Here is a 14,560-nt window from a genome sequence, read left to right as displayed (position 1 = left end):
TATATATATATATATATATCCCCCTGAGACCTGTCATGACTCGAAATGTAAATGAATGGAGATTTGAAAATGGGATCATTCAATGTTCACAAGTCTTCTTTATTCTAATACTTAATTTTATACATGCCCTTTTAATTTTATCAGTTTTTTTTATTTTATTACATTTATATTTTTCTCAGGGTCAAATGTTTAACCTCCTATAGGTTTTATTTCTCAAATGTCAAAACTGCACTATCTCACCCTCTGTCACAAGTTTAAATGAAAGTGTATCAATGTAACTGGTTAATAACCAAATGATAAATGATGAAAGTCTGGAAAAGGAAATATTTATTTTTACCAAAAATGTAATGGACAACACAGGTGTTGGTATCAACATTCTTAAAATTTTGGTCTATTTTATAATAATGAAAACATTAAAAAATAACCACTACCATATAAAAATGTATAAAATAAAAATGTGTGCGCCGACAAAGAAAATCCTGGGATTCTCAAAATGTATGTAAAGAAAGTGGCCTCAAAATTGTGAAACAGATGTCAGACAGGAACATGAATCCAACAAACACTAGCAAATATTATATATATTTCTACAGTCGCCACCATTTTGTGGGAATATGCCCTCCACAATAGAAGGAGCAACGAAACAGCAAACAAAACAGACCGTAGAGAAGATAGTTTATGTACATGGAAACAAAAGGAAATAATGCTATACAGCAGGTTTGCATTGCAGAAAAAAAGTGTTTTTTTTTCTTGCAAAAACGATCTGAGGAGGTGGCTTTAAAGGAAACCTGTGATGTGCATTACTTTAAAAGTAACCACCCGTCTGTTGTTGAAACACATCAATTGTATCTTCATCTTCCATTTCCAACTGAAAAGACAAAAATATATTTCAATAATATCTTGGTGAAGTATTGTATAGTCAACTATAAGAGAGCTGTGTGAGAGTGCCTTAAACTGAAATATATTGCAGACAACAGACGGTCCAGACTGTTTTTTGTACAAGGGTATCCTTGTACAAAGAACAAATCAAACAAACTCCTCTACATACCCCCATACTATGATCATGCACTACCAAACTTTTCACGAGTAGTGTCCACCACCAGCTCGTCTCCATGGGAATGTAATAACTTGAATGTCCCACAGTGTGGCATTAAACTTATCTCTGTATAGAATGCACCTTTTTCAATGTATTTTCATGTAAGAAAAATGCTTGCAAGTGGACAATGCTAGATAGAAATGTTTACTGCCACACTGCAGAAACAGTCACAGAGCCAAGCAGGTGACGTAGTCTCCACCACACAAAATGCACCTTTTAAGGGTCCTTCTAAATTCAGTTTTGAATTTTTTTTTTTCACCTGTGATGGCGTGTCTGTCTCATTTATTGGCTGCCCATCAAATCGGAACCTGATTTGCCTCATAGACAAACCCTGGGAGAAAAAAAAACAATGTCATTACACACTACATTTATACACAGACAAGATGAGTCTGGCTGTGGAAGCAACTGCCTATGACACTTTCAGACACTTTCAGACACAACATCAGAGTGAGAGAAGGGACTAAAGGACTAAGTGGGCTGAGCTAACAATTAAAAAACAACTTCCTCACACATGGTTGAAAATCAGTAGTGTTGTTCAAGGACACTACAGCACTAGTCAGAGGTGGGGTCAAGCCACCAACCATTTGGGTTTTGAATTTTGAATGTATTTATGTGAGGAGGGACAACGCACAAACCTTATAACCTTATAAAAATAAATATGTCTAGTGCCAGTTTTTTTGACAAAAATGCTAGTTATAATTTGTGTTCTTTTTGCGGTGATTGCTACGAAATGATGTAAGACTATTAAAAGAAATGCTCACCTGTCTCTCACAGTAAGCCTTCATGAGTTTGATGAGAGGAGTATGTCTTTTGATCTTGAACTGCACAACAGAGCCATCCTGACCTGCCACCTTCAGGTTTATGTGCTCATTGCTTTCAGTTTTCACCGCTTCCTGAAGGATACAGACATGTCAGTGAGAATTTCTAAGTTGATCAAAATCTGTAATATTTAGCTATGCTCTTCATCTAATTACTAACACATATAACTTATGGCACTGAAAGCATACATCACAAGAGTAATAATTTTAGGCTAATAAAAAGGAACTTCTTCAAGATTGCAACAACATTCAGTTTCTATAGTAATCAGGTAATACAGCACGTATTTGTTATTAAAAAATGAACAAACAGGACACTCAGGAGGAGCCAGGACTAATGGCATGAGCTCTGCACTGAGACTGACAGCTGGTTGGCTGTGGTTGATCCCAGGCGATCAGCGCGCCTGTGGATGCGCGTTCACGAACCTTCCGGTCCATCAAAGTAGGAGTAGGCAAAGCTTTTAGTTGACTTAAAACTTTACCAGTGCAAAAAGAGAAAGCTTGATACAAAAATGTTTGATAATTGCATTAGTTACAAAGCTACATTAACGGGTTAAAAGTGTCATAATACACTCACCTTTGGTTTTTCATCTGCCATGGTTACTCTTTTGGCGCTTCTCTTTGCTGCCACACAAAGAATACGAGTACGCGCACGTGCTCGTTCACGTTTTAATTATATGAGCAGGACGTGCGCGGGCATGTGTCCGTGCGCGTCCACAACAACGACTTGTCATTGGTTGGAGTTGTTCCCGTGGCCTAAAGCGCAGTCTGGTTGTGGGCGGGAGCTTCTTCTATGCGCGCTAAAGAGAAACACAGCCGCACATGAACGCGCATCAGTTGTTTTGGTCTTTATCGTGGTAAAATGTCCATTTAGTCTGCTTTATGGGTAATAAACCCCTCGGCCCTACCCCAGTACGACAGTTTCTGAACTTCAAGGGTCGAAAATATATGAATAAAGCAGACAACAAGCAGAACTTCAAGCTGTCGTTTTGTCCATGTTTTTTGTCTGGCGGCCATCTTGTTTTTATTTTATTTTTGGTAACTACCATTTTTACTATATTCTAGAGAATGATTAAATCCACCAAACACGACATTGAATAGCATAGCATTCACTAAAGAGTATTACGGTGACTAAATATAAAAGTTGATGCCCATTGTAGATATATTTGTAGCATTGTTCTTATTGTTTACTATTTTAGGATATTAAGTTCTTGATATATTTAGAGATAGGGGCATCTCTTTTATGGCTAAAAATTATAAATATATAAAATATAAATGCAGGCATTAGATGGGCACCAGTTGTTTACGTCACTGCTTATGCGCCGCGGGTCTTTCTGAATGACGGAGGCGCGTAATCAACTACATACTTCACTGCTACTCCGTTTTGAACATTGAACTTTGTGTTTTTAACACACTAACTGTGTTATAGCCTTATGGAGGAGGTCGACGTTGAGCCCCCGGTCACTGTAAGTGTTTCTTGTGGAACTGACCACACATCTCTTTCTCCGGGGTCTCGAAATAGCGTTGAATATGCGAATCTACATTTATCCATGGAATTCAGGAGGATGGGAAAATTACAGTTGCCATAGCGAATGAACATTTACAACTAAATATTATATCTTTTGAATGGAAAAAGATGTTGCATGAAGCTGGAAGCCAAAACCCACACATTGTTCTAATGAAATATATAAGCGCATCAGTATTCGTGTGTTTCAGCTTCCTGTTTACACGGTTTTTATTTATTTGCTATGGTAACGGTGCTCATATTTTCATCACTTCGAAACCTATGGAAACACTGTTCTTTGGTCTGGTACTTATCTAAATTGTAGTCTACTGGTACTAATCAGTTAATTATTGTGTGCTACATTATATTATACCGATCCTTGCTTTTGCACATATCAATCCTGTGTTCTTTCCATTTTTCTCCCACAGCACATACCAGCAGCTGGACGAGGCAAACATCTGGGGTTTGTATGGGGTCCTGGAGACATTCTTGTGTATGAAACTCGGCTTCAGCCCAAAGGTTCGTTGACACACACCCCTTGAAGAATATTATCAAATCACATTTAATTCACACGCGGAAATGTTTCAATGCTCTCACTCGATATTTAGAAGCCAATGGTCGAGGTTCTCCCTACATTCATGAAGTGCGGAAAGATGAGGATATCTACTCCCCAATTCTACGCAAGCTCTTCAATGAATCACATCTTATTTTTGTTGGACTGCAAACTGTAAGAGATGATCTACCAAGCAAAAACAAGAAACCCCAGTAAGAATGTCTACGCTGTGTTTTTTTCTTCACTTGTTGTTATAGTTTAATTCCCTGCTCTTTTTTTCTCACTAGATTTGTCAGTGTCAGCAAAAACTATAGATCTGTCATACGGGCCTGCATGGAAGAGCTTCAGCAAGTTGCAGGTCTGAATTTATTTGGTCTTTTTAATCCTTTTTCTGTTTAAAAGACATTTGAGTATTTTCTTCCTTTTCTATACAACAGTTTCTTCACAAGATGCTGAAGCAGCATCACAATATGGAGATCAGGTGCGTTAGTTTATCCATTCTTTAGTTTTGCTGGTGACCCTCTCTGATGTCTAATGTTTTTGTGACAGGTGTCTATTCTATTGGCCATTGAGCTCATTTGGAATTTGTGTGAGGTGCTGTTTATTGACACTGCTCCTGGTAAGAGTTTCATGCACTGCCTACACATTTGAGCTCTCTGAACATTGCCTATAATAGTACATCATGGGACACTTTTCTCTGTGTGAGTAGCGGGCTCCTTGTTACTCCACCTTCTCGACTGGGTTCGTTTGCACAAAGCTGATGTTGATGAGAAAACCAGAGAAGTGCTCCAAAGTGAGAGTCCAGCAGAACACCACAAATACTGGGACGTGGTACGTAGTAATAGCAATATAAACTAGATAATGTGCAATGGCTGAGTGTCTGCATTCTTGCGTAAAAGTACTACATGTGTGTAGTAGAGACTACATGTGTTGTTGAACATTTTCAATATTTGTTGAAAAATATTCAGCCTTCCTGCGCGGCCACCTTCCCGTCCGTCCATGTCTTCTACTGCGTTTTGCGGCATATCAATGACGCTCAGTAATTCACAGTTGACATGACAATCCTAAAATACAAGAACATATAGTGTCTGCTTTATAACATCACTTACTTACCAATAACATCACTTACTTACCAATAAAATAATGGTAAGTAAGTGATAATAATTGTTGATTAATTTCTCCCTGTGGCCCTCAGAGGCAACTGTTGTTGTGATTTTGGGCCTTACAAAAATAAATTGATTTGATTTGATAATTATGTAATTGTGTTATTTTTTGCGTTCTGCAGGTTTTGAGTTATGTGCTGCAGGGCAGGTTGGAGGAAGCCAGGCAGATGCTGGTCAAACAGGCCAATCTTCAACCGGCAGCGAGGAACATGTACAAGCTCATGGACACCTTGCTTAGCAAAATGCCCTTCTATAATGTAAGATGTTTGTCGGAACATTGTTTACGTTTCACTTTGTGCCATTGGAAATGATCAACTTTACCCTACATAGGTTGTGTTCACGTTCTAGACGTTAATGGTGTAATTGTTCATATTTACATATGTTTTCTCATTTATTTTAAATGAGAAAACTCATCTATTCCTCTCCACCCTTTTCCCTTCTTTTTTTTTTTTTTTTTTAGCCAAGTGGCATTCAGACATTGACAGAATTTGATGTGAAGTGGAGACATTGGCACGAGGAGGTCGACCGGTGCCTTCAGGACAACTCATTTGCCAGCAGCCAACATCTGGAGACAATCTGCAAAGTCAGTTCTTTTCTGTTACTCTGCAGTATTTGCTTTATTATACTCACAAATGTAAACCCTTTTCAGCCTAAGCACTAAATTTCAAAACTTATAACTTTTTATTTCACTGTAGATTTTAGCAGGAGATGAAGATACTTTGCTGGAGCACAAGGATTTGCTGAGCACTTGGTATCACTTTATGGTCACTAGGCTTCTTTACAGCCATCCCACAGTCAAGCCCACAGAGTTGCATTACTATGCACAGGTAAATGTGGAAAACATATTGCTGCTGCAGTACTCATCCGTGTTACATTATAAATAGTAGTAACATTTGTTGAGTGTGTTCTCCAGTCATGTTTGACCATGGTTTTGGAGACGAGCGCCCCTGAACCTCTTGACAGCATCTTATTGGCTGCTTTTGAATTTGACATCCATCAAGTCATTAAAGACTGCAGGTAGGACAGATTTAAAGATGAATAAACTCTTTGTTATGTTTTGTAATTGTATAATGTCTATTGAATCTCACAGCATTGCCCTGAACAACTGGTGGTTTGTGGCCCATTTGACCGATCTTCTAGATCACTGCCATCTTCTCCAGTCTCACAATCTGCAGTAAGTGATCCTGGCACAATTTTAGTCCAAAAACCTTACATAATATATTATTACAATTACTTTTTTGCCATTTTGTTCAGTTTTGGCTCTAACTTGAGGGAGTTCCTTCTCTTGGAATACGCTTCCGGGCTGTTTACCCATCACAGGTACATAATATTTATGTGTTTGCATTATCAAACGTTAGCAACACTTATTTTAGTTTGTCTATTATTATTATTATTATTATGTTGATTAATAGCCTATGGCAGTTGGCTGTGGACTACTTCGATCACTGCCCAGAGTTTGGTCGTGTTTACTTGGAGCTGCAGATTGAGCGTGTGCCTTTAGACACTGAGCGCAAAGCCCTGAAGGTGCTCCGGATCTGTGAAGAGAGGCAAATGTCAGAGCAAGGTAACATTTTCATATGTACAAAACCCTGCAACCTTTTTGCAAAGCTTATTTTTAGTTTATTTATTATAGTGCGCAGCATCTGCAAGATCATGGCCATGCGGGCACTTAGGAACAACCGACTGGGTTCTGCACTGTCCTGGAGCATCAGGGCCAAGGACGCTGCTTTTGCTACTGTCATTTCTGAGAGGTCTGCACAATTCTGGGGAAAGATGAAACCTGTGTTGCTTTTTGCCAATGCATAATAATTAAATGTATTTTCCTACAGGTTTTTACAAGATTACTGCTCTAAGGGAACATTCTCTGATCTGGATCTAATTGACAATTTGGGACCGGCAATGCTTCTCAGTGACAGACTTACCTTTCTTGGTATGGAAACAAACATCTTAAAACTTCTAGTCAGAATTGAAAAGCAATTTGTTTTGTGGTACCATAGAGTGAAGTTTAAATACATTTTCAGATCTCATGAGACTCAGACCCTCAGGCATTTTTACTCAGATCTTTAAGAGCTTCAGTCTTATAATTGATTCATGAACGTGTTTGACGCACTTTACAACATTTGTCAAGTAAAACACTTTTTAGTTGCAGAAATCCATGATCGTGTCTGACACAATGCATTGTTGTTTTCCTTCAGGAAAGTACCGTGAGTTTCATAAGTTCTATGGAGAGAAGAGGTTCACAGAGGCAGCTAAACTTCTACTTTCTCTCATGACGGCAAAGATCGCCCCTCGAAGCTTTTGGATGACTCTGCTAACCGACGCCCTGCCACTGCTGGAGCAAAAAGAAGTACTTTGCTTTACTGCCTAACTATTTATTATTGGATATTTTTACTCGTGTCATTGTGATGATCGAATGATACAAAACGCAGTCCTATTTTAGGACTTACGGCTGTTTTTTTGTGTACATTTTTACACCTATAATGTAACATTTTTGTTCATTACTCAGGTGATCTTTTCAGCTGATCAAACATACGAGCTCATGTACTGTTTAGAGGAGCTTACATCTTTAAACAAGACAGCGCCCAGTGAAGACCAGCTCATGCAGGTGACCATTTTTACAAATATAATTTATATATCAGTGTCAAGTGTGCTGCTTTGGTACGTTGCATACAATTCCCCAAAATAGTAAATTGTATTTTATTTCAGGATGAAGAAATTGAAGTGACCAAAATAGAGCTCCTACGACTGGCTTTAGCCAGAAATCTAGCCATGGCTATTGTCAAAGAGGGAACAGTTGAGGTATAAAGATTCTGTTGACATGAAAGCGCTTTGATATTTTTTGTACATATTTAAAAAAACTTTGTTATTAAAACACATTTCAAAATTCTGGAGTATTTTGAGGTTTGTTTTTTTAGGGCCATCTAGTCTAGTCTAGTCTACCATTTCACAAAATGTATATAAAGAATATTTATTTCATGCAGCCGACAAGCAAATTACACTTTGTACAGATGTAAAACTCCAGACTTCAAAAACTACACTGAGGATGTTAATTTAACACTTTATACAAAACATGGAAGATGACAAATGCACAGTTCTCACACTTTCACTACATTTGTCAACAATTTATCTTCAATTCATATTTCCAGTGATTTGTCAAAATACTGCAAAGTAATAGCCATAAATACATGATAAATAAATTATAACATTCAGCACCATGTTCAGCGCCAGTTTGCTTAGAGCAACTAATGTGCCCACTTCATAAAGTTCCCTCTAAACCTAGCCATTTCATCTGGGGTGTAATTTACAAAGAATAAAAATGAGGTTCGGTCATAAAAGACCATTACTGGCTGAGCTTTTTCTTCACCACAACCAATTAAAATCAAGAGATAGTTGCTCTTAACTATTAAACCCAGTCATCACTCAAATTTAAATCTAATTGGTATATACCGGTATATATTTGCTTTACAGTCAGTTTCAGCTTTTAGTTTATTTGATGCATGTTAAGTCTGCTAATGAATTCATTCCTAACTATTGTATAATGTATTCATTGTCTTGATGTTCATGATTCATGGGCCAAGAAATAACATTTTTGTTGTTAGTTACAACAATTATGATCAAAATCTGCAATATAAAAGGGAATGACACTAAATCAAATGAACGATTGTAGTAGATGGTAGTGCTATAGGTGACCCCATGTCTCAGGTGGGGGGAACTGGTCGACTTCTCCAACTTCATTGCACTGACGGTCTCCAAGTGTGAAAGCGAGCTTGTATCGCAGGCGCACCTTATCCTAGGAACACAAACAATCATTTTAAATGGTAGTTTGAGATTTCTTTAAAAATTATAAAAAGTGTTTTTTTTTTAAAATTATACATACTCTAGATGGGTTGGCCAGCAACATGATCTGTGTAATGGACACTGGGGGTAGGATTGGGTTAAATGGAGCCAGTTCAGCTCCTGACGGAGGCTGAAGCTTGACTTTCATTGACTGGTGAGAATAAGCAAGGTTAATGCAAGGCAAACATGCCTAAAGCTGATAAAGAATAAAAAGATAAGTTCACCTTTGGTACTGCAGCTTGAAGAACCACATTATGGACGGGGAGGGGGGCTGTATTTAACATGGACACGACCATTACCAGGACGTCCGACCTGCCAGGAGGACAGTTGGACGCAAAGTTGATCAGCACACGGACTCCGTCTTTATCATAGGCTGTAACGGGCAGCACTTTACCTGATGACAAGAAGGTGTTAATATCTTGGTTACAAGTTATCATTGAATCCAATCATTTCTTACTTGGCCTAATAGCTTCTAACGGGATATAGACATTGCTAAGGGAGATGTCTGCTCCTCTGGCTGGACTGCCCTGTAGGGAAGGGTGACCAGGAGACATAGGAAGAAACTGGGGGCTCCCTGGAGCAGAACTGAGGCTGTGAAGCTTTGTCTGAGAGAGAGCAGGAGAGCCAGGCATTGTGCTCTTCAGAAGGGAGGCTGAAGACGGAGAGCTGTGAGCTGATACAAAGGACGGGGCAGCAGTGGGCAGCCCAAAACTGCTTCCTCTGGTTAGACTGGATAAAGCAAAGACAACAAAAATAAAATAATAACAATTGTGTCAAGAATAAAACTCAGACCTCTGCTTAATTTATAATTTAAACAAATACCTATTGCCTGAAAGCCCAACCATGGCCAGATCTTGTAGATTTTGTAAACTGTGACTGACTTCTGTTGATGCTGGTGCAGGATGTGAATATGTCCCACCCCCAAACAAATCAGCACCAGATGCTGGAGTCTGTAAAATATCAGCAATGTTAAGTGACATAATAATTAAAAATTCATAAAAGCGCAATCATAAATACCTGCAACGAGCTCCACTGCTGGGACACCTCAAATAAATTTGTCTTGGACTGGTTGCTTTGAGTGGTTGGAGGGTCATTCAGACCTAAAAAGATGTGAAATGTAAATACAATACAAAACCTAACTATGTCTTGACAATAAAATGAATATTACCAAGAAACAAAAGCTCATCATCAAGAAAAGACAACGATCCAGAAGCTTTGTCGCGTAATGTGTGACTGGGACTGCAGGTTTGACTGGCAAGAGAGTCGCCCACTTGTATTGGAGGAGGAGTGAGTACGGGGACGGGAGCGACCATAGCGTGTGTGGAGAAAGGATTCGGAGGTTGAGGAAACAGAGCAGCGGGATGAGGAGGGCTCGGAGTGTCGCTTTCAGCAAGATCGATGAGTGTGTCCGTCTCAGCTGAGGAATGAGAAACACTTAGTCCATACATTAAAATACAATTACGTTTTATATATATATATGTTTGTTTGTTTTTTGCTCAAAGCCAAGACTTGAACTCAAATCGTTTAAGCAGGATGTCAACATAAACCTGCTTAAAAAATATCCCTAGAAAATACAGCTCTCAAATGTTGTGAAGTAAAAGAAAAAAGTAACCAGGTAAAGTTGAGATACCTACTTCCAATTACCCCTTGTGGTGCTAGTTTAAGCCAGTAGAGAAAAAGTGAAGTCGTCTCACCATTTTCACAGTGACATGCTTTAGACTGGGGATCCTCGGTGTCTCCGTATATGGAAAGCCCTTCGACGATCTTCTTATAGGAGCTGATGACTCTCGAGAGGTCGTCACTTGCTTGCAGGATGTCGCCTATGAATAGTTACACAACACTTTTGTACAATTTTGAGTGCTGTTGTGAGATTGTGCACAAATGTTGCTTCAAAAGTATCCCTTGGGATCAATGAAGAATGAAAATATTGAAAAGTCAAATCTTTATCAACAAACTATGAGGCACAAACCTAAATTTGTGTCATTGTCCTCAGACTCGGTGGCCATTTTGAAGGCTGCGCGTCTCAGTTTGTCACACCGCTCATAAAGCTCCTGGAAAGAGGTAATAGGACGTCAGATGATTTATTGTAGCTGAATTGAACTCCAGAAAATGTGGGCTCATAACTTTTGAATGCCTTGCTACCTTAATGATTTCTTTGTCCGAGTCAGATGAGTTCTCTTTGTTATAGTGGGACAGCATTTCCGTCAACAGCTTCACGTTAATGCTCACTTCCTCCAAGGTGTGCAGTCTATTAGTTACCTTCTGCACACGCACCTCGTCCTTAATAGATGAATAATACGGCATAATTAAAGTGAGGCAAGGTTTGGTAATGAGATTAAAATATGATTACGTACCTCTTTCACCATGCTTTTAATTAGCCTGTTGGCTTCTTGAAGGTCTTCTGGGTTTTTACTACGGAGAAGCTCAGCAAGTAACTGCAACACAAATGTAACTACTTAGAAATATACCACAACAGTTAGTATTTTCACAGTCAAAAACGTTTCTTACTTTGCCCATATCCTCGTTATCAAATACTGGATGTTTTGGCCGTGTTGGTGGTGACGGAATTAAAGTCCTATCTAGTGGTACTTCTGGATCATCCGGTACAAGCCCTAAAATCAAAAAGATGGTGTTTTCTTGTACAGGCAAAGTCCGTGCAAAGCCACACTTGTAGTGACAAGTCCATATACACACCCTGTTTTTTGAGTGTCTGGTAAGCTTCAGCGATCTTGCTTTCATCTGGAAAAGCAACGGTCCAGCTGTACAGCATCGCCACAATCTTAGTCTTCACTTTCTCCGGAGCGGTGTCACCCATATACTGGAAACATGTTATTAAAAATGAAAACCATGATCATCTGTTCTTAGACGTTGACTACATGGCTACTACCTTGGGTGACACCACTTTGATCAGCTCATTTAAAAATCTGTATTTTCCAACTTCATTATGAAATCTCCTTCCACAGTTTTTCATGCATGCCTCCAACACCTAATAGAGTAAATACAAGTCTTAATGAAACGTTTCACAAAGTCAGATCTGGTGTGAAGCGTCTCTTACTGTCAAAGCTTGAAGTGCCTCCCATTCCTGCGGCGAGTGGATTTTGTGTACAAGAAGTGTGACGGCTATCTGTGGGCTGAGAAAGAAAAGCTTTAGTTTCTGTATCACATTATTCAGGCGCTTGGGTTATTTCATAGTTGTACCCCTCTAGTTCTCGGTCGATTTGATCACAAAAGCCTATAATGTACTCCCAGTCTTCTTGTCTGTTGGTCGGGTGAGTGGCTTTATCTGTAACAGACACAGCATGAAGATGAATGAATGAATGCACGTGACATGTGGCCGGTGCAGAAGGAAACAAAGAAACAGCTCTAGTTACAACAGTTTATTTTTTACTCAATAAAATAAGAGTTCAAAAATAGCCTCAGGTGAACAACATGGAGCGACCTCTGTTATGTAGTCCAGCTGCAGATGTGCAAGTCCCTGTAGCATCGTGGGGACACTCTTGGACAGGAACAGGACATAACATAACAGAGACGCTTTAGGCACAACAGCCTCATGTTTGTGTCTGACTCTACACACCATTCAATCACACTGAAGCGTCCAATACACGTGACATGACGTTGACTTTAATGTGTGAAGTACATTGCGTTTTACTGTGTATTTCCATGTTTATCGTGAAGGTGTCAGCCACAAATAGACCACACTAACCACTAGCTTATAACCAGAGTTGTCTAGCGGCGGCGCGGTTCTGTCAGAGGAGCACTCCACCCATCATCCAGACTATAAAGCCATAAGGACACTACAGCTAAGGAGCTTTTAGCGCCGTGTCAGCGTCTACACCTGTGTAGTTACTGCCCTCTCTGTGCCACTCAGAGAGCCAAACCAGGTAACTGTGCACTGTCATTCATAAAAAAAGGATTAATCACTTACTGAGCCAGGATTCAAGCGACTCCCCTTCCTGGTACGCCATAGTACTGAAAACATGCGTGACGTCACCGCCTAGACCTATTCTTCAAAACAAAACATTTACTATCCGAATTACATACTTTTCGCGGTGTGTAATTATAACTTTAATTGATAGCAGTACGTTTCTGGATTTTATTACAGCGTTGTGTGTTTTATCTAAAGGCAGATGCACGTGCTACTATGTTGGGGTCCTTGAGAGTGTTCGCATTTTCAAGATGGCGGCCTCCGTCACTGGATTATTAAAACCTTGGATCCCGAGGTAACGTGTATATTTCTCTCTGGAAACACTAGTTGTGTCTTGATGCCGTCCACATAGTTGTAATACTCCAGCTTGTACAAACAGCACCGCTAAATGCGCTGCACATACATGGTGTTTGAAGGTAGTTGAAGGTTTCTTCTCTGTCAGGGTGTTGCAGGTGAGATGGAGTAGGTATAATCCGTACTATCTAGAGCCTGAGGTGAGGAAAGAGGCCTACAGCCTTCCTGAGGCCGAGCTGAGTCCAGAGGAGAAGAAACAGCGGGACCTGAAAGCGCTCAGGCCGATCAAAGCAGCTGCTCCCGGGCTCACCAGCTCCGTGTATGATGACCCTCTCGTCAGGTTGGACTAAACACTAGCTGAAGACATTTTTTTAAGTGTTTATATTTTAAAGTACTCACACTATAATGTGTCTTTCTCTGTAGTAAATTTATCAACATGATCATGAAAAATGGAGACAAAATTTTGGCCAGAGAAATTTTGACGGATGTAAGTAAAACATAACTTTGTACTCGAAACCTCTTGCACAGTCATGATGCATGTGTTTCTTGTGTTTATCTGATAGACGTTTGAGAACATGAAAAGGAAACAGGTGGAGAAGTATCACAAAGCTCCAATGGATAAGAAGGAAGAGATTGAGTGCAACCCTTACACCATCTTCCACCAGGCGCTGGAGAACTGTAAGCCTGTGGTGGGACTGGCCAGCATTCAGAAAGGTGGAAAGTTCTACCAGGTCAGTAACATTGTGCACATGTGTTCATATGTACAGTTAAACTAACTTCTCTTTGATCTGATGACTAAGGTGCCCATACCCCTCACAGACAACAGGCGGCGCTTCCTAGCCATGAAGTGGATGATAAATGAATGCAGAGACAACAAGCACAGACGCACACACATGTATGAGAAACTCTCACAGGAACTGTTGGCTGCTTATAGCAAAGAAGGAAATGTTATAAAGAAGAAATCTGAACTACACAAAATGGCAGAATCAAACAGGGCATATGCCCACTATCGCTGGTGGTGAAGTGTTCAGGAATATAAATGGCCTTTTCAATTTGTAAATACAATATTTAAAATAAACTCTTTATAATACTTTTGTGTTAGAATAATTTATGTAAATGTGGTTTTATAATTGCAAAGTTCAAGAGATGGACAGAATTTTTTTTTAAGGATCCAGAGCTGCAGATAATAATTTTAGGCTGCGTATGACCGACTTCAATTACTTCCACAAAATTATATGCAACTACTATAAACTGCAGTGCACTTCTCTACATTGGACATCAATAATAAAATGTAGCATACTGATGGACTGAAGCCAAAGAGTTCTCTTAAAGTAAAAATATCAACCAAGATGACAGGAGGTAGATGCACCAAAAAG

The 14,560-nt window shown here is 39.5% G+C and overlaps 4 protein-coding genes across 4 annotated transcripts; 2 read left to right on the top strand and 2 right to left on the bottom strand.

Moving 5' to 3' along the window:
- Window positions 1–310: 310 nt before the first annotated feature.
- Window positions 311–2,727, bottom strand: LOC140358539 (small ubiquitin-related modifier 2-like). Its single transcript, XM_072443440.1, has 4 exons — window positions 2,486–2,727; window positions 1,855–1,986; window positions 1,353–1,424; window positions 311–865 (listed from the first exon to the last, which is right to left on the bottom strand). The coding sequence occupies exons 1-4, from the start codon at window positions 2,504–2,506 to the stop codon at window positions 803–805; spliced, it is 288 nt and encodes a 95-aa protein (XP_072299541.1). The 5' UTR covers window positions 2,507–2,727; the 3' UTR covers window positions 311–802.
- Window positions 2,728–3,233: 506 nt separating this feature from the next.
- nup85 (nucleoporin 85) lies at window positions 3,234–8,013 on the top strand. Its single transcript, XM_072443446.1, has 19 exons — window positions 3,234–3,374; window positions 3,841–3,931; window positions 4,021–4,177; window positions 4,253–4,323; window positions 4,403–4,446; window positions 4,515–4,584; window positions 4,675–4,796; window positions 5,251–5,385; window positions 5,589–5,711; window positions 5,824–5,955; window positions 6,042–6,145; window positions 6,219–6,302; window positions 6,383–6,448; window positions 6,541–6,692; window positions 6,762–6,879; window positions 6,958–7,058; window positions 7,324–7,475; window positions 7,635–7,733; window positions 7,835–8,013. The coding sequence occupies exons 1-19, from the start codon at window positions 3,342–3,344 to the stop codon at window positions 7,931–7,933; spliced, it is 1,953 nt and encodes a 650-aa protein (XP_072299547.1). The 5' UTR covers window positions 3,234–3,341; the 3' UTR covers window positions 7,934–8,013.
- Window positions 8,014–8,174: 161 nt separating this feature from the next.
- gga3b (golgi associated, gamma adaptin ear containing, ARF binding protein 3b) lies at window positions 8,175–13,052 on the bottom strand. The gene is made up of 17 exons (XM_072443438.1): window positions 12,891–13,052; window positions 12,164–12,248; window positions 12,021–12,096; window positions 11,853–11,951; window positions 11,660–11,783; window positions 11,474–11,577; window positions 11,320–11,400; window positions 11,108–11,245; window positions 10,935–11,016; window positions 10,660–10,785; window positions 10,134–10,382; window positions 9,983–10,065; window positions 9,788–9,915; window positions 9,423–9,694; window positions 9,190–9,359; window positions 9,006–9,116; window positions 8,175–8,918 (listed from the first exon to the last, which is right to left on the bottom strand). The coding sequence occupies exons 1-17, from the start codon at window positions 12,928–12,930 to the stop codon at window positions 8,808–8,810; spliced, it is 2,079 nt and encodes a 692-aa protein (XP_072299539.1). The 5' UTR covers window positions 12,931–13,052; the 3' UTR covers window positions 8,175–8,807.
- Window positions 13,053–13,072: 20 nt separating this feature from the next.
- On the top strand, window positions 13,073–14,274 carry mrps7 (mitochondrial ribosomal protein S7). The gene is made up of 5 exons (XM_072443439.1): window positions 13,073–13,185; window positions 13,333–13,524; window positions 13,608–13,671; window positions 13,748–13,915; window positions 13,985–14,274. The coding sequence occupies exons 1-5, from the start codon at window positions 13,142–13,144 to the stop codon at window positions 14,204–14,206; spliced, it is 690 nt and encodes a 229-aa protein (XP_072299540.1). The 5' UTR covers window positions 13,073–13,141; the 3' UTR covers window positions 14,207–14,274.
- Window positions 14,275–14,560: the final 286 nt, after the last annotated feature.

The sequence above is a fragment of the Eucyclogobius newberryi genome, unplaced genomic scaffold, assembly GCF_026437365.1.
Source record: "Eucyclogobius newberryi isolate DKJ021-1_F unplaced genomic scaffold, fEucNew1.0.hap1 SCAF_13, whole genome shotgun sequence".
Taxonomy (NCBI): Eukaryota; Metazoa; Chordata; class Actinopteri; order Gobiiformes; family Gobiidae; genus Eucyclogobius; species Eucyclogobius newberryi.
Note: the sequence above shows the minus strand (reverse complement) of the source record. Positions and strands in the feature narration are given on the sequence as shown.

Coding starts and splice junctions, on each gene's coding strand:
- LOC140358539 (XM_072443440.1), bottom strand. CDS start 2,506: ATGGCAGATGAAAAACCAAAG. Junction 1,987..2,485: donor TGGCAGATGAAAAACCAAAG/GTGAGTGTATTA, acceptor TGTATCCTTCAG/GAAGCGGTGAAAACTGAAAG. Junction 866..1,352: donor AGACAGACACGCCATCACAG/GTGAAAAAAAAA, acceptor TTGTCTTTTCAG/TTGGAAATGGAAGATGAAGA.
- nup85 (XM_072443446.1), top strand. CDS start 3,342: ATGGAGGAGGTCGACGTTGAGCCCCCGGTCACT. Junction 3,375..3,840: donor ACGTTGAGCCCCCGGTCACT/GTAAGTGTTTCT, acceptor TTTCTCCCACAG/CACATACCAGCAGCTGGACG. Junction 4,178..4,252: donor AGCAAAAACAAGAAACCCCA/GTAAGAATGTCT, acceptor TTTTCTCACTAG/ATTTGTCAGTGTCAGCAAAA.
- gga3b (XM_072443438.1), bottom strand. CDS start 12,930: ATGGCGTACCAGGAAGGGGAGTCGCTTGAATCCTGGCTCA. Junction 10,383..10,659: donor AGCATGTCACTGTGAAAATG/GTGAGACGACTT, acceptor CTCATTCCTCAG/CTGAGACGGACACACTCATC. Junction 9,916..9,982: donor AGCAGTGGAGCTCGTTGCAG/GTATTTATGATT, acceptor GATATTTTACAG/ACTCCAGCATCTGGTGCTGA.
- mrps7 (XM_072443439.1), top strand. CDS start 13,142: ATGGCGGCCTCCGTCACTGGATTATTAAAACCTTGGATCCCGAG. Junction 13,672..13,747: donor CCAGAGAAATTTTGACGGAT/GTAAGTAAAACA, acceptor TTTATCTGATAG/ACGTTTGAGAACATGAAAAG. Junction 13,916..13,984: donor AAGGTGGAAAGTTCTACCAG/GTCAGTAACATT, acceptor CTGATGACTAAG/GTGCCCATACCCCTCACAGA.